Below are 19,390 nucleotides of genomic sequence, written 5' to 3' on the forward strand. Positions count from 1 at the left end.
CGCAACAGTGAGAGGGAATTGTTCAGTGATGGCATTTATCTTTATACTGAAGGGTGTAACACTCAATACACAGCCTTGAGGGACTCCAAGTTCCTGTACAAAAGAACGGGAAAGTGTCGAACCCACACGAACTTGGAATCTCCTGTCCATTAAAAAATTTTTAATAAACATGGGTAGATGGCCACATAACCCATATGTATAGAGGTCTCGCAAAACGCCATACCTCCATGTTGTGTCGTAAGCCTTCTCTATGTCAAAGAATATCGATACAAGATGTTGGCAGTTGAGAAAGGCTTCTCTGATAGATGTTTCAAGACGAATTAGGTGGTCTGTGGTGGAGTGCTGTCGACGGAACCCACAGTGGGTGGGCGAGAGGAGGTTGTTTGATTCAAGGAACCAAACAAGACGAGCATTAACCATCCTTTCTAATGTCTTACAGATACAGCTCGTCAAAGCAATTGGACGGTAGTTTGAAGGAATCTTGGGATCTTTCCCTGGCTTAGAGAATGGTAAAATAATAGCCTGGCGCCAGGCATCAGGAAAAACATTCTCCTGCCAGATCCGATTGAAAACAATCAGAAGGACATCAAGAGAAGCAGGAGATAGATGGTGCAGCATATCATAATGAATATCATCAGGTCGAACAGACGTACTGGCAGACCGATGAAGGGCCATTTTTAGTTCCACCAGGGTAAAGGGACAATTATAGTCAAAGAAACAGTCAGTTCGAAAGGAAAGAGATGATCGCTCTGCCCGAGTCTTGGTGGCCAGGAAGGTGGAGGAACAAGCAGAAGTGCTAGATACCCGGGAAAAGTTTTCACCTAGAGTGTTAGCGATGTTCCGAACATCAGTCACCTCCTGACCATCAGAGAGTAAGATCGAGAGAGGGACAGAATTGTAATGCCCATTAACCTTTCGAATCCTGTCCCATATGATCTTGGAACTGGTGGTAGAAGATATGCTGGTTGTGAACTTAATCCAAGATTCCTTCTGGCTTTGACGTCTTACCCACCTAGCATGTGCACGGGCCCGTTGGAAAGCAACCTGGTTTGAAAGTGTGGGATATCTACGAAAAGTATCCCAGGCCCGCTTTTGAGCCTTCCGTGCTAAGTGGCAAGCAGGATTCCACCACGGACAAGGATATCGTGGAAAACATGTCGAAGTTTTAGGAATACACTGAGCAGCTGCATGTGTAATACAGTCAGTCACCGCTGCTACACAGTCATCTATTGATGGCTGATTTATGATAGCAGGATCAAGTTCTGCGAGAGCAGTGAAAGTGGACCAGTCTGCCTGATTCAGCTTCCACTGGGTCACGCGGGTAGGGTGGCATCGACCACGGCCAGTCTCTCTCAAAAGGATCAGAAAATGATCACTACCTAATGGATTACTGTCAACCCTCCATGAAAAATGGGAGAATAAAGAAGGGGAGCAAACGGAGAGATCAATAGCGGTAAAGAACTGACTAGGTGCATGAAAGTAAGTGGAAGAACCAGTATTGAAAAGAGAAAGACTGATCAGAGAGCATCCGCTCTACAGATCAGCCCCTCCCATCAATAATAGCACTTCCCCAGAGGGAATGATGTCCATTAAAATCCCCTAGGATTAGAAATGGAGATGGCAACTGTTCAATGAGAGCATCAAGATCTGATTGATCATATGTCTCTCCAGGGGACAGGTACAGAGAACAAACAGTTTTTTTGTTTAAAAAAAAAACACGGGACATTTGCCCTAAAGGTTTTTCCAAAAGAGAATGTAATATAAGAAAATGAGGTACATGTGTTACTGATGTTGAAGATTGCTGTTCTGAGTATTCAAGACGTGGTCGCTTACCCATTGACCGTTTTTTTACAATTTTTTGGAGGATCCATAGGAAAAGGAAAAAGTTTCGGTACCCATTGACCCCACCCACCATGGAGCCCTACAAGGGGACGCACTACAAAGTCATGCAAGGACAATGCAGCAATGCCAGGGTTTCGTGAGTACTATACCCAAACACCAGCATCAGGCACAATGTCCACAACACCCGTTGAGAACTTCCAACACTGGTACTTGGTTGACTCTAGCCCAAGTGGTCCAACCGATTGACCCAAGGGGGGCACCCAAAGGCCACCCGTCTACAGGAATTCAAGGCCAAATTGGTGTGTTAGGGTTGGACCCCTCAACCACCAGGATCCTCTCCTCCCCTTCACGGTCACCATGCACAGCAAACACGTGGGTGGATGTTTAGATCCCAGAGAAGGTAACCAGATAGAACAGAACCTTCCCTTGGAGGTCCCCTCACCACGTACAGGAATCCACACCGAGGGGGATTTGATGCTACAAGCAATCAACCACCACAGATTCCCACAATTTTCAAATGTCTGAATCCAAACACAAGTCTTTAATCTTCCAAGCACTATTAAGTCTCCCTCATTTAAAGCACACGTAATCAATGTGCATTCTAGAACATGCCTGGTAGTACAAATGAATCAAAAATCCTATAAATATACTATTTTATGAAGTTGATAAGAGAACATCCATATAAAGTTTCATCTTTGATGATATTTTGGCCAGTAATGTTTTTTCTTCTAATACTACAGACCTAAATTTTCTTTTATTATTATTATTGAATAACTTAGTTTTTTTATCAATAAAGTGGTGTGTTTATTATATTCTCCAACTTTTTTTGAGCAGTGTAAGGATCCCATTTCCCTTTGAAAATGAAGACTGAAAAACAGCAAAAGATATATTAATGCATAGTTTGTATATCTTCACAGTAGTGTTTAAGATATTTTAGAGAATTATATGATAACGATTTATCATATTACACTAGAATGTATTCACAAAAGCTTTTGTATCCAATCATCTGACTTTTTACAGATTATTTAACCCTAAGCGAACAAGTGGAAGTCAAAGTGTGAAAACCACAATAATTTAGAGTACCATTCAATACAGTTTTATTTATTTTATGCCATAGTTATCAACTATTCATTTTACCCTACACAGCTGATTTAGCAATGATTCATGGTAAATATAAGATACAATATACAGAGATACTGGACAAAAAAGTAGACAAGTATTTTGTTGGTTCTAGAAGCTATACAAATACAGTATGCAAATTATAAAGGAGCTAAGTATCTTTAGTTTTCACTCTTACTTGCAAGACTGATGCTGTTAATTCACAGACATATCTTCAACACAAATACTTTAGTAACTTATCTGAACTTTTGAAAACAAACTCAAACATCTTACAAAAGCTTGCTACATTTTGTGAAGATACATGGAATGAATTCAAAATTACAGTCAATATTCCTTTTCCAATACAGGGTTGATCCAATGAACAGTGTTTGTACATATTCAAATAATTTGATAATCTTGAAGATTTAGCATTATCTTAGATTCCAGTAAACTTACTCCTGGAGTTAGAGAAGATTTATCATATAAAAATTCATAACAAGCAAACAACAGATTTCAGTGAAAGTGCTATTAAATGTTTTTGTCCTCAAATATTTTCTGTGACAGCAAAATTGACTATGTAATGGTCTGAATTCTTCTGAAGTTTTGAAAACTACTAAATTTATCATTTCAGAAGAAAATTTATCTTTCAGTAACTTGTAGAAAAAATGTGTGTTCCAAAGTTAGTCAATGTCTGCATAAATACAATGTAAGTAATGATTTATTTGTATCAGTGTTCACCTAGGCCTATAATTATACATCATAGCAACCATTCAATATTTTGCACTTACTAGGGCTTTATTATGCATTATATCCACCACTGGTCACATAAAAGTGTAGAAGTGGTAGAAATAGATTTAATGAGCATGAAAGTGAAGACAGTTACAATCTTTAATATTTTCATGGTGTGAAAATATCCAACATTTCTCTACTTCAGGAGCTATACTGTTCAAACAGTATAGTGAGGCCATCAAGTGTTATGATAAAAACCCAACTCATTTTATGTGTTTAAAAAATATTATTATGCTTCTTATTTTGTATAAAGATTTACATTTAAATTTGCTTTTATCATTTATTTTATTCTCTTATGATCTCAAATTGTTTTGTTGTTGTTTTTTATTTGTGTGTTACTGTGATACCTAGAGCTTATCAATTTATTCCAGTTTAACTAAGAATACACATACTTTACACCAGCCATTGTACTTGTTCTTTGCAGTAACAAGAACATGGTTAAAAGTAATTCTATACAAAACATCCTGAATACTAGCAGATGCACTGTAAATTGAAAAGAAACTAATATTTAAATATAACAAAATGTGTGTTATATTTTTACATGATCCTCATACCTCAATGTCTAATACCACATCAATCACCAAATACAAACTTTCCCTCCAAGAAAAACTTCTAAAGGAAAAACTCCCAAAGTTGTATACTGACCTCTTCAGGACATCAAATAGTACCAGTGATGACAAGGAGAAAGTAAAGTGTAGTTATGTATTTCATAATTAACCAATGAATCCAAAATAACTTATTATTCATACAAGATCAATAAAACTCTTCCTTAAACAAGTTATAGAAAAAGTATCCTATCCCACATCATCATTAACAAATAAAAGCATGTTATGACCTTTTTTGGTTTTGTTCTACACGGCGTTTCTAATTTACTTATCATTCCTCAAACAGTACTATATTTGTAATTTAAACTTACGTCTTGTCACAAATAAATATATACTGTCACATATGATGGAATATGCAGCTTGTTTAATTTTAAACACGCAGTATTAATACACATTATACTTTTACAACTAAGGCAATTTTTTCCGTCATTGTTACCATATTCCAAGAAGTTTGTAACAGTGCCAGACATGTTAATCTGTTCAAAATCCGGTAACACTTACTAATACAAATACACATAACAGTAACACTTTCTCCCATCAAATTAAGACTAACACTGCAACAAAAGTTACACATACGTAACTTTTAACAGTGCTAGTAAGTACCATACTCACACCTATCATTCGAATACTTTATAACTTCAAATATACCCACTACTAATTTACAAAACTATAATATTTTAAATATTACATTAGATAAAATTCAAAGGCAAGTAATAGAAAACAATTAAATCTCACCAACACGAACCAAACCCAAGTTAGCAAGTACTCAATACTAACAGTAACGTTTCTGCTGCTGTTGGTTTATAGCAGCCACACCCACATGCACAGTTTTCCGCTAGGCGTCTAGGTTAATTCATAGCATTTTTCTATTCAGTTAGTGCGGCAATGAAATATTTCATAAAAACGTATAATTACAGAATGAAGCTTGTGCATCGTAGAACGGTTTTTAACTTTTAACTATCCCACCTGCATAGTCGCTCAGCAGTAAAACTTGGGTATTTTAACTCTAAAATTCGAAATTCGATCGATATAGTAACTAAAGCTCATATAAAATAATTGTACAACATCGCACTTAGTATTTTGTTATTTTGTTTTGAATTTCCCGCAAAGTTACACCAGGATTATCTGCGCTAGCCGTCCCTAATTTAGCAGTGTAAGACTAGAGGGAAGGCAGCTAGTCGTCACTACCTACCCCCAACTCTCGGGCTACTCTTTTACCACGAGTGAAAGGGCAAGCATGCTTGGTGTGACGAGGATTCGAACATGCGACTCTCTAATTACAATTCGAGTGCCTGAACCACCTGGCCATGCCGGGCCTGCACTTAGTAACAAACAAACTTGGATACCACTATCTCAGCTGCAAAAGGTTTGTTCTAAACCAGTGGTTCTTAACCTTGTTGGAGGTACTGAACCTCGGAAGTTTCGTACTTGCATTCATTGAACCCTCGGTAATTGGAAAAATAAAACATGATTTTTTCAAATTCAAAACATAAGTAGATGTTTTATTACTACGCAAAATGAACCATGCATCAGTTCCACACAATATCACTGTGTTCAAAGAACAAAACCAACAAAACATGAATTTCACACAAAAACAAAAACATAACCCAATGAATATTTACTGCAAATCAATGTGACTTTTGCTGTTGCCTTTCAGAGACAAGTTCAGAAATGCGCGGCTTCACCTTGGCAAGTGCAACTCTCATATCATTTTTGCAACAAAGTCTGTTCCTTTTCTTCGTTTTTATGTCTACCATCCTTGAAACGGATTGCTTGCAAAGATACATTGTAACAAACGGTATGAGTATCTCAAGGGCTTTCTTAGCAATAAGAGGGTGTGCTACGATTTGGTGACACCAAAACGTTGAGAGCGTTGTTGTTCTGAAAAGTTGCTGTTGAACCTGCCTCTGCTGAAGTTCAGTGATTTCGTCGAGGTATTCATCATTGACATTTGCTTTCGCAACACTAAACGTGAATGGCTGTCACACCCATGCTGGATATGACTCTCTGATGGGGAAGTATCTGTCGAGAGACTTTGCGAGCTCATCTAAGTGTATGACAATTGCTTGCTTCAGTTCCCCGGGTGCAGAAATGTCTCCGATTTCAGACACATCTGAAAGTTTGCGAAGTTATCATTCTCTGTTCGTCGTTTTCTTAAAGGTAGCTTTTTTAGAAAAGCCTTCAGATTTTCTTCCGCTTCGATGATGTTGACTCCACCGCCTTGCATCTGTTGATTGAGATGACTGAGAGCATTGAAGATATCGGCCATGTACGCCCAAAATGAGAATGAACTCAGATTTTTCGAAGCAGTCTACATAACAATGTTGGTGCTCTCGCAAGAACAAGGCTAATTCCACATGCATGGCAAAAACACGATTCAACACCCTTCCCCGGGATAACCACCGAACGTTAGAATGATACAGAAGTATCTCGGATTCAGAGCTCATTTCATTACACAGCTCTTTGAAGATGCAGTGCTTCATGGCACTATTTCACACATTCCACTACCATTTTTAATACTTCTGCCACTTTTGAAGGCAAGGTTTTTGTTGCTAACGCATGCCTGTGCAGAACACAGTGCGTTACAATGATGTGTGGTGCATCGGCTTTCACCAACGCATTAAAACCAGAGTTTCGTCCCAGCATGCCTGGAGCTCCGTTCGAACAAACTGCAGAAGCCATATCCCATGAAAGATCGTTGTTTCTGAAGAAGTCATCCACATGTTTCTTCACTTCGGCTGCCTTAGTTGTTGTTGTAAGAGGCTTACAAAGTAAAAAATCTTCTTTTATCTCGTCGTTCTTCACATAGCGCACGAATACAACGATCTGGCTTAGATTGGAAACGTCGGTTGTCTCGTCGAGTTGAAGACTGAATTTTGCTGTGTTTGAAATCAGATCTGCAACTATTTGAGCCAAGATGTCATCGCTTATGTCATCTATTCTGCTGCTGATGGTGTCATTTGAAAGAGGAATTTGGGATACCTTATTTTCAACAGCTTTTCCCAGCATGATATTCGCCATCTTCAACGCAGCCGGTTTTACGAGTGCTTCACCAATAGTGTGTGGTTTGCCCTGCTTTTCGATCAAGTACGCAATTTCGTACGATGCTGTGAGGATCGGTTTGTCGATGGGTACAAAGCCGACAACAGGCAAAGTATTCTTATCATCGAACCTGGCTCTCTTTACCTTGAATTCAGCAAGCGTTGTGTTCTTGTATTTCCCATCTCCATGCAGCTTTAGGGGGTGTTCTCTTAGTTTTGCCAGTGCTAGACTAGAATTGCTCAACTTGTCATTGCAAATCATGCATTGAGGACGCTGACTCCCATCGTGTTCCGTTATACACGTGAATCCATATTGTACTTATTCGTCTGACCACTTTCTGTTTTTGCTCGACATAGTTAGTATGAATGGATTGAAAAATTAGGAAAAAATCACAAATGACGCACGATTACTACAGTCACAAGTCGACTGCTAAGCGCACGAAGTTCTCTGCAGCACAGATATTAAAGTCAAATGATGTGACGTGGTCAGCCGCAGCCAATGATGGCCAAGTGGAGCATGACGTCACGAATCATACTAGTGTGGTGAACGGAACGGACACACACACAGTGTGTGTCTTGACCTCCGCCCGCCGAACCCCTTGGGTTCGATGAACCCAGATTAAGAACCACTGTTCTATACGTTATGAGGCGTGATTATTAGTTTCACTTTCAGTCTAGATATACTTAGTTTCATGGAGTAATATAAGAGATATACTTGTTATCTTAGGACGGCTATTATGAGTATTAACACTTTTATCGATAAGCAGAGAACAACGTTTCGATCTTCCTAGGTCATCTTCAGGTTCACAAAGAGTGTTTGTAACTGACTGTTGCTGGACACATGTCTTAGGGACAAGAGTATAAACTAGTACGGGATTTTAGGGGGCGTTGCAATTGCATGTTAGGTTATTAATTAGTATAGGTATAAAGGTGTACTTTATTAGTGGTTTTATTTGGGTTTTAGTTGCTGTATAAGTAGGGCTTCTTTTATTTTGCGTTTGTTTATATTTGTCTCCCTACTTAATACCTGGATGTTTTTTTGGTTATGTTGTGTTTATGTGATTTGTAGTGTTAAAAAATGTGTGAAGATGTTCATTTTGCTGCTTGTTTCTCCAATATAGAAGTTGTGGCAGTTGTTGCATTGTATTTTATAAATTATATTGGTGTTGTGTTTGTCATTGTAGTTCTTACATAGCATGGACTTTGGGTTTGTACCTGGTCTCTTGCAAACTCTCTGTGTTAACCTAAAATTGATCTAGGAAGGTCGAAACGTTGTTCTCTGTTTATCAATAAAAGTTTTAATACCCATACCAGCCGTTCTGTGATACATTTTTATTTTAAGTGGGTTCCTCGTCATCAAGAAAGATATGTTTTATTTTTAATTACTATTCATCAAAATATATTTCGTTATCAACAATCAGCAGAGGTTTACATTATACTCTTAAGTAGTCGCTGAGTCTAAACGTAATGTACAACTTACAAATATTGTATTTTATAGTTGTAAGTCAAACCAAGTTAACTACAGATATATATATATATATTTTAATATATGTACTATTGTCGATACAGCGTTTTGAGCAATGCTCTTCTTCAGTTAGTTTGAAAAAGAAATATCTTGAGTTCCTGACATTTAACATTTTGTAACTGAACATTTATTTCTCTGGAAAATCACTTCCATTATCTCTACATTCTCCAATATGCAATTTTTGGTTTTATATTCTTTAAATCCATTCACAAAACCAGCATGTTACCTTGACATTTTACTCTAAATGAATTGAAGACATCTTGTTATAAACTGGACAGCCATGTCACACATGTCTTTCAGTACACTCCAAAGATAAATTTAAATATTTTTTTTAATACGCAAATATTCACTTTTACTGTACTCACTACAGAAAATGAATCCAGGATATTATCCCTTAAACAACCTATTGTGATGTTTTGCGATTTAAATAAGCAAACGGTCAAGTGTCACAAATTCTATTTCTTATTCAATGTTAACGTACAGATATAAAGCTTCATTATATTCATTTCTATAACAGCAGATGATTTCAAAAAATTTATTAACATTCATCAATAATAATATTTAGGTTTGCAAAACAAAAATCAATCATAAAACTGCTTGTGGCTCTTCTAAGCCACTGTTGCAAATCAAAAACCTCAATATTATGAAAAAACTAAGAGTATAATGTATGTACCTTTAAATTTCTTAGAAATGTCTTGATGTTTAACAAATTTTACTTGTTAATCATTTGATGACGTTATTTCTTTGATAAGAGTTTAATAATTAATGCCCCTAGTAGTTCAGTGGTAAGTCTGCGGCAAAAAAATTGGGTTTCGATACACGTTACAGGCAGAACACAGATATTTCATTGTGTAATTTTGTGTTTAACAAAAACATTCAAACTAGAGGTCACTCAGTAGAGTGTGTACTTTCACCATGCAGCATTGATCATATTTGGCTCTGAAAATCTGTCCGTATGTCTGTCATTATTAACGAACATAGATTATTTGTGGCAGTAAAACGAACAATAATATTATATGTATGTTCACCAAGTTTCATGAAGATCCGATCATATTTGACTAAGTTGTAGAAAAATTGTGTGAACAATCGGTCTCTATGTTAGTTTATAGAGATTTCTGGATTTTCGTGGCCTCGAACTTGACTCTCCAAAAAACTGCTTTTAAGTTTGTTTATAGTCCAAGTGAATCCGAACTTTTGCCCAAGTCCACTTAGCCAATTTTGAAAAGCCTTGCTGACAAGTACAAACAAACACACACTCAAGAGTGTAATCATAACCTTTGTCCAACTTCGGCGGCAGAGGTTACAAATAACTAAATGCAATTAACATTTGAAAAGCAGTTAATAACGCAAAATACAAAAAATGTTATTTTGTAAAAGTAAAAAATAACAACAACAGTCATTAATTACAAGCAGAGGTACCTGACCTTTATCTGAGCTATGAACTAACAAAAAATGTGTCGGGGGGGGGGAGGCTATGACAAATAAGACAAAAATCCTAACTTTCACACAATTTATTTATAACATAACATATTGTTACAGTATTCATTATTACCTCACCCAAAGCTTTGTATAAGCTTCAAGAACTCAATATGTACATATTTAAAACATGATTACACTGTGTGATACTCAAAATGGCTCTCCAGTGGCACAGTGGTATGTCTGCGGACTTATACCGCTAAAACTGAGGTTTTAATACCCGAGGTGGGCAGAGCACAGATAGCCCATTATATAGTTTTGTGCTTAATTACAAACAAACAAACAAATACTCATAAAGACTTTCTAGGAATACGCAGCAGACAAAGTCATGGCTTAGGGGTGATCGCTGTCAACCGCTTTAAACATCCGACTCTTAATGTCGGTCCACACTGTTTCACGTTAATAATTAATTAACGGTCATTGGCCGCAGTAGTGTCTTACGGGATGAAATTGTAAAGTCAGAGATCAAAGTAGGAAGTGGTTATAAACTCAAGAAACAGCTCATTATATCAGCACCATGGTGGCTGTTGAAATATAAACTTTGTCTTAGATTATTTTCAATTTTTTCATTGCATTCTCCAATAAAGAGTTCTAGCGTACTCTTTGAGATATATGAGACATTTATGTGTCCTTCCCCATTAACGCATTTTCTTGTTCCAAATTATCATCACAGAAAATGTGTTTGAGATTTTCCCAGGGATCCAGGAGTAGTTATATAATGAACAAATACACAAATGCTTTATATACATAGATTATAAATCGTATTATGCTATTACCGTTTCATAATATAATATTTAATATGTTAATTTAAGCACGTTATTAGGAGATAGATTTGCTGAATTATCATTAGGTTCGGTAAAATTAGAAATAAGATATTATTTGCTAAACTTCAAAACCATAGTAAGACTATTAAATATCTGTTTACGCATAAAGTGTTTCTTATCAAACTTTTTCTATGTTTGTTTGTTTGTTTGTTTTGAATTTCGCGCAAAGTTACTCAAGGGCTATATTGTCTACCCGTCCCTAATTTAGTAGTGTAGGACTAGAGGGAAAGCAGCTAGTCATCACCTCCCACCGCCAACTCTTTGAGCTACTCTTTTACCAACGAATAGTGGGATTGAACGTCACATTATAAAGCCACCACGGCCGAAAGGGCGAGCATGTTTGGTGCGACCCTGATTCGAACCCGCGACCCTTAGATTAAACTTTCTCTAAGTGGATCATGTATGTAAACTACTCTTATTAACATTAAGTTCATTATCATAATATTTTAAGTTTAGGTAATAATTTTACATTTAACAATATTAATATTTTATCATTTGAGCGTATCATTTATTAAATGGTACAATTATTGTAAACACGAAAAAAAATCTAATTTCCACTTCAAAGACATTTTGTTTCTATGTGTGATAAAAGGAAATTAATTTAGAGTCCAATAAACATGTCGGGTGGATTTGTAAACCTCGATAACAAATATATTTTTCTGGTAATAAAAGTAATTAAAAATCAATATAATCGTAAGATTAATGGATATTATACTAATGTAAGTTTTGATAGTAATATAGTCTGAACAAATAAATTACCATTAAATTTGAAAGATTGTTACCATTTTAATTTTAAATACAGTCGAGTGTAATCATCGCTGTCAGAAAATTTGAAATTTGTTTACATCGTATTCAAATATACCAACGTTTTTTTTGTTGTTATTTCAAGTGTTTTTAGGGCTTTAACTTACCAATAGATTTTTTTCGTATCGTTTAAAAGATAATACAATACTTTTCTACCATAAATATTTTCTGGAGACACAACATTTCTTGATTTACTTACAGTGTACGAATATTTTAACGTTAACACCCAACAACTAGTTATAAGAATTTGATGAAAACATTTTCTAGCTGTGGTTTACAATTTCAATTAACTTTTACTATCATTGTATCTTTAGAAAGTAAATTGTACGTTATTATTTCTCATGTGTTTGTGATGCAATTATTTCTGAAAACGGTTATTTCAACTTTCAGTTCCTCCAATGCTCGGTAGATGGCAGGCCAACAGCTTTGGTATATTTTTGAGTATGTGATACTGAGTCCATTCCTGATCAAGTATTGAGAGCAAGCATATTTTTCTCACTAAAAATATTTTATTTAACATATAATTTGAAAATTCTCAGACAACGTATTTTGTAGCATTGACAAGGATGATAGCTTTTTTCTATTGAACTCCAGTTCTTGATAAGTGGTTCAGCTGCTCATCTCATCATGGTAAGTACTTGTAAAATATAACAACGTTTTTTATTTAAAGAACTACAAGTTAACTCTTTGGCTTTAGTGTGTCAATACAAAAAAAAAATAAAAGTTATTTGTTGCAGTTATTTGTTTTTATTATTTTTTTGAAACTGTGATCTTACTCTGTTCATTTTAATCACTATTTGGCTAATGTAGTGCCTAATCGTAATAAAGCATCGTATGTAGTACGGCATGAATATTATTTTCATATTTTTATTCGTCTTTCTCTCTTTGTGATTTAAAATTTCATGAATAATTTGCTAATAATTGTAAAGATGGGAATTGAATGGCATGCTTCATTTTAATAGACATGAATTATTAGTGCTTTGCTAACAGTTCGTTTGTTTTTAAGCTCAAACCTACACAATGGGGTATTTTTACCCTGTCCACAAGGATATCGAAGCTTACATTTGAGTTAGTAACTTAACCGTATTCCATGTTCTGCAGATGTAATGATTTACAGTTTCTTGAAACAAGGCATTTATATTAGATAATAGCTACACCAGAACGTGGAATAAAGTGTGTTTTCTTTACAATCAGTGTTTTTACTTGAGTTTTCTCAAAATTATCAAGTAAAGCAAAGTAAAAAACAACGGTTTAGCTTTAAATTAATTTCATTACTCAGTTAGTATTACGATAATACAATAATAAATTTGTGATTATCCTTCGTAATGCATTAAAGAATTCATACATAAGTCTAACATTTAATAAGAAAGTTGTTGTTTTCTTAATACAAAGCAAAAGAGTTTGTTATTCGTACTACTACTACCGCGAGAAGTCAAACCCAGAATTTATTTGCCTTATAAGTCTATAAACTTACCACTGACCCACCAGGAGACTAACCGGAAAGAAACTCTATGTAAGCTAAACTACCAAATAGTTTAGTATAGTTTATGTGTTATAATTTGCTTTGTAAAATAAAATGGCATTACTTCCCACTTATTGCTTTCAGTTAAATTAAAAAAAAACGTAGACATTCGTTTAATATTCTCAGCTCAACAACGTATACACTCAAGTCAAATATCTTATTTTCCACAGGTGGCCTAACAACTAAAATTTGGGTCGTTACGCAGCTTTGGACAACAAGTGTAGCACTATTGCTTTGATGGTTCAGTTTCACGCTCGAACTATTCTGGAAGCTGAATTCATAAAGGAAAAATGTTTTTAATGATAAACTCCAAATATATTTTCATACTTAAAATTTAAATTTTGCTGTTATTCAGAGGATGTTGTGAACTCTATAAGCAAGTTACCTCTGTTTTAATCCTGTTTTATGTTGACACGTTTTGGCAAGGAAGCTAAACGTAGCCAGTAATAAAAGACAATAAGAATGCATCAGAGCATTAAAATTACACAAATTAAAAGAACTGAGTGTCTAGTGTACATACGTTATCCATATTTAACTTGTATTACTCATACAGCATAAACCAGTCTTTTCTGTCAGCAGTACAAACAGTGCAAACGTAAAACAAACAAGATAAATGAAAAACACAATTATGATTGTCTGGTCGTGTCTAAGTCGTATGCGTGTAAGCCCACGAGTTGCATTAGTTTGAGTATAAAAAATAAATGCAACTCGCTAATTGGAATTATGGAAAGAATTAAAAGGCTGAAGGCAATATATATAAACACACACTTTAGTGTACAAATGTAATATGTTACGAAAATATTGAGTTAGTAAAATACATTCATATTGTCACACTATACACTTATCTATTTGAAATAATTAGAACGACTCTTTCGAGAGTTAAGAAACAATACAATACATTTATTTGTTTGTTAAAATCACGCGCTATGCTACTCAAGGATCATCTGCTCTAGCCATCCTTAAATTATGAAGTGATAGATTAGAGAGATGATAGCTAGTCAACACCAACCACCGTCAACTTTTGGGCTGCTCTTTACCAACGAATAGTGGGATTAATCGTAACATTGTAACGACATGATGATTGAAAGAAGGAACATGTTTGACGACGATACACAGTTCAAAACAGAAATCCACAGAAAAATTACCCATACTGGACTGTACGTTCCTTGGGATTCAGCACATGAAACAAAACAAAAACTTAACATATTAAGAAACCAAATAAACACAACCACAAAACTATACTCACCCACTAAAATTAACGAAGAAATCAACTAAATAAAACAACACTTCATTAACATCAGCAAATTTTCTCCAAAATCGTTGAAAAAGTTATACATACACGCCTAGATCAACAACAAACAATCAATAATAAATTCCAAGAAACAACAAACTAGAAAACCTTCGATTGCTGTATACCATATATTCCCGATATCAGCAAAAAAAGATCCAACATTTGAAAAACAAACTTATAACAAAACACGACATTCCAGTAAACAACAAATTTATTCAAAAACTAGGTACAAAACTAAAGTTCATACCATGCACTGACAAACACAACACCAAATTATTTATAAAATACGATACAACAACTGCCACGGACTTGTATATTGGAGAAATAAGCAGTAAAATTGAAGCTAAATTCAAAGAGTGTGTGCGTTTTCTTATAGCAAAACCACATCGGGCTATGTGCTGAGTCTACCTAGGGGAATCGAATCTCTGATTTTAGCGTTGTAAACCCGTAGACTTACCATTGTACTAGCGGGGTACCCAAATTCAAAGAACACAAAAAATACCTTCGCACGTTTTTGAACACTGCAACTCAAATAAACAAAGCATAACCATAGAAAACATCCAGATACTAAGTAGTGAAACAAATATAAACAAACGCAAAATCAAAGAAGTCCTACTTATGCAACAACTCAAACCAAAATTAAACCAATATAAAGGAAAATCTTTATACCTATACTAATTAATGACATAACATCTAACTGCAACGCCCCCTACAATCCTGTACTCGTTTATACTCTCGTTCCTGAGACGTGCCCAGTAACGGTCAGTTGCGAACTCTCTTTTTGTTAGCCTGAAGATGAACTAGGAATGTCGAAACATTGTGCTTTACTTATCAGTAAAAGTGTTAGTACCCATACCAGCCGTTTTGAGATACATTTCACTTCAAGTGGGTTTCTCGTCATCACGAATGTTTGGCGACGGATTTTAATCCCACAGATTGCATATTGCGAGTCGAGTGTCTTAACCACCAGACTATATCATGTGTTATTATTGTTTTCTAATAACACCTGAAATTTTAAGTATTGGTGTAGAGAATGGAAAATTATTTGTTTTTGTTTTTAACGTTGAACACTAAGTTACATAATGGGCTGTATATTATTGGTATTATCGAAACTCGATTTACATCAAGTCAGCAAACATACCGCTTTGTCACTGTTACAAAAGACTGGAAGAGAATAAAGGAAAAATATATTTGCCAGTTTAAATTGTTCTCTTTTAACCTAAACGTTTACGTCAGCAAATCTTATAAGACTGAAATTACTAACATTTTAATTTAGATCCGTGAACCTGCTTTATGATTTCGTTTATTAATTGCGACCTGTTCACAGCATGATTATGTTCTTTTATCTTTAAGGAAAATTTTAATAATATACTAATACATAGCCAAGTAATGTGTTGAGAATATACTATTGTATAAGCAAGAAACGTCTTAAAATGAACTCTTGTATCGCTAAGGAAAATTTTAAGAAGTATTCAGAATTTTGTAGATATCTAAGAATATAATAGTTGTAAAGACAGAATGGGTATTTAGAACAGTGTATAGGGTGTTCCGTATAACATACTGGTGAAATATTTAACCTATATACCTAAAGGATCACGAAAGTACATTAAACTGATTTCTAAAAATAGAACTAGGGGAACAGTGTATCGTTTTCTTCAGGTTAGACTGATATATAAATAAGCACAGAATGAAACAGACGACCATCATTTTATTACTAGCAGTAGAAGGCATAATACATCGCTAACACTGAAACAGTGAATCGCAATGGTGGTCAAGTGCCATCAAAATGGTTACAATAATGCAGCCGCACTCCACAACGTTTGGTGAGGACAGGATTCGCACTCTTAGTTTCCACTGTGCCTGACCTAACCTTCGCTGGCTACTGGTTATAAATTTTTCTGAAGTTAGTTGTTTATCTTTATAAACCAGAAACCATTCCTGTTTACCTTGTTACACGGTTGAAACTGCCTGACGAAGCGTTTTGCCACAAATATTGCAAATTAATGTAAAGTTTTTTTGTCATAGATGTGTGTTTTTACTTATTTTGAACTTTTTTTTCATAAGAATAATATCATTTCTTAAGAGATTCGGGCAAATCTAGGTACGACATTACACACTGTAATATCTAACACTAACGATCAGTAATAAAAAAACACAGTGACAACATCGAACTGTTGTTATAGTGGCACCTCTATCGTCATTTTCAAAAATTAGTGGAATGCTTCACCAGTTAGTTCATAGGGATCTACACAGAACATTTCACAGGCGTTTGATGTGTTCCACCAAACGGGCTGTTCCAAGTACTTGCACTTTTCAACCATTCTGTAATCACATTTCAGTTTAAATATACACATGCACACTGTACCAAAACATTTAATCAGATACTTGAAAAACAACTGATTTTTTTTATTTCCTCTTTTGCAAAAAAATATTATAATATTTATGGCTGAGATTCAAGTACATACTGAACTCCTAACCTTGTTTGTTTATTTGTTTTCGAATTTCGCGAAAAGCTACAAGAGGGCTATCTGTGCTGGCCGTCCCTAATTTAGCAGTGTAAGATCAGAAGGAAGGCAGCTAGTCATCACTATCCACCGCCAGCTCTTGGGCTACTCTTTTACCAATGAATAGTGGGATTGACCGTCACATTATAATACCCCCACAGCTGAAAGGGTGAGCATGTTTGATGTGACGGAGATTCGAACCTGCGACCCTCGGATTGCGAGTCGAGTACTTTAACCATCAGATCATGCCGAGCCACGTTAAATGAAAACAACACAATAACAAAAATTGTATTTATTTTTCTATATTGCTATGTACCTGAGATTCCAAATGAACATTTTATTTCATAATGGGCAAATGGTTTATAGAATTATTGAAGAATCATATTTTGATGAATTACTGAAAACATTCACATAATTAAACTGAATAAATTCGGTAGTTTAATAGTTCCAAAATTCTGAATCAAAATTTTATGAAGTTTTATTTCTAACACTTGCACGTATAATTCCAAGTTATTTTTATATATTTCTGTAAATAACAAGGTTTACACAATTTCATTCTTAGCTCAGCTTCGTAAGGTATACACGTCAACCTTGCAAAGTCATACACGTTAACTTGAGCATTCTGGTAGCACAATAGTTTGTTGTTGTTGTTTTTCAATTTCGCGCAAAGCTACACGAGGGCTATCTGCGCTAGCCGTCCCTGACAACCAGATTTATACTCTTATGTATTCATTTCTCAATGAGGTATCAGTCATCAAATCTGAGAGTCTAATCAGACGGTCCGGCATGGCCAGGTGGGTTAAGGCGTTCGACTCGTAATCCGAGGGTCGAATTGAGGGTCGTAATCGACAGGTCGTAATCCCTGTCGCACCAAGCATGCTCGCCCTTTCAGCCTATTCGTTGGTAAAAGAGTAGCCCATGAATTGACGGTGGGTGGTGATGACTAGCTGCCTTCCCTCTAGTCTTACACTGCTAAATTAGGGACGGTTAGCGCAGATAGCCCTTGAATAGCTTTGCGCGAAATTCAAAAAACAAACAAACAATCTAATCAGACTTTCTTATCATACCAATTGATCTTCACTCTTGTCTTTATTACTGTGTTAAACTTACAATAAACTTCTTCTTTTTTTTTGTAACTAGTTACAGCTAACTATTAACTTTGCTAGTCTTAAAATGGATGATTGGTCATCAAATTTGAAGACAGTTATTTCCCTTTCTTATTTTTTAAATAATAGTCAGCAACTTTGTAAAATGACTTAATAACATTTTCAACAGTATTCTAATGTTATGTTTTTGCGCCAAGATTGATAATCCAAACAGTGTACAATATGATTTTGACAGATAGACAGATAAATAGAAATATGTAGATAGATTTCTTAAATTTTGAAGAATTCGTTCTGTGTTGTGTTAAGCAGATCAAACAAATTATACTTCAGTGTTGTCGTTTGTTATTAAGCACAAAGATATGTACAAAGGACTATCTGTGTTCTGCCCAGTACAGGTATCGAAACCCGGTTTCTAGCAGTATAAGTCCACAGTCTTACCGTTGTGCCACTGAGAGGCAGCTCTGTGTTTCATCAGCCCCTTTTATTCGCTCATTTTTATTTCACGCCTTTGCTAAACTAAAATCAGTAATATGTTATACGTTCAATACTTAGACTTGAACATAAACAAAATGTTTTCTTACTATAAATCTTACACGTATTTTACTGATTAAGAATGCTCTATGTTGTATATTAATTTTAGTGGTATCCGTTTTATATTGTTCTAAAGCAGTTCTTCCATCATCTTTTAACGCTAAAATCCAAATATACATATCTCTGTCGTAAATACAACGTAAACAGCTTATTTGTTGTTCGATTTTCGCTAAACCGAAACATCTTGGTACTGACGGCACTAGTTTTCTTTCTTTCTAAAACTATGATGAAAAACTATTCTATTTCTTCAATGGTGGACTTTGATACACGTATTTGTACAGTGTGATAGAGAGAAACCGAAAATATAATAAATGTTGTTCAAAAAGATAGGTTCTACCTTTTGTCATGAAATATATTAAAATATAATCTGAT

At 35.2% G+C, this 19,390-nt stretch overlaps 1 protein-coding gene across 2 annotated transcripts in view; it reads right to left on the bottom strand.

Annotated features, from left to right (window-relative positions):
- The window catches only part of LOC143256911 (copine-3-like), a 54,996-nt gene extending 49,824 nt beyond the window's left edge, over nucleotides 1–5,172 (bottom strand). The window contains exon 1 of one of the 2 annotated variants that reach the window (XM_076514758.1): nucleotides 5,070–5,172. Coding sequence is in view for 1 of the 2 variants with exons in the window: in XM_076514756.1 (XP_076370871.1) it covers nucleotides 4,771–4,872 (102 nt within the window). In the remaining variant the exon portion in view is untranslated. Of the gene's footprint in view, nucleotides 1–4,770; nucleotides 4,888–5,069 lie in introns of those variants that run through there. The other variant, XM_076514756.1, reaches the window with a different exon arrangement.
- Between the last annotated feature and the right edge of the window lie 14,218 nt (nucleotides 5,173–19,390).

The sequence above is a fragment of the Tachypleus tridentatus genome, chromosome 7 (genome assembly GCF_004210375.1).
Source record: "Tachypleus tridentatus isolate NWPU-2018 chromosome 7, ASM421037v1, whole genome shotgun sequence".
Taxonomy (NCBI): domain Eukaryota; kingdom Metazoa; phylum Arthropoda; class Merostomata; order Xiphosura; family Limulidae; genus Tachypleus; species Tachypleus tridentatus.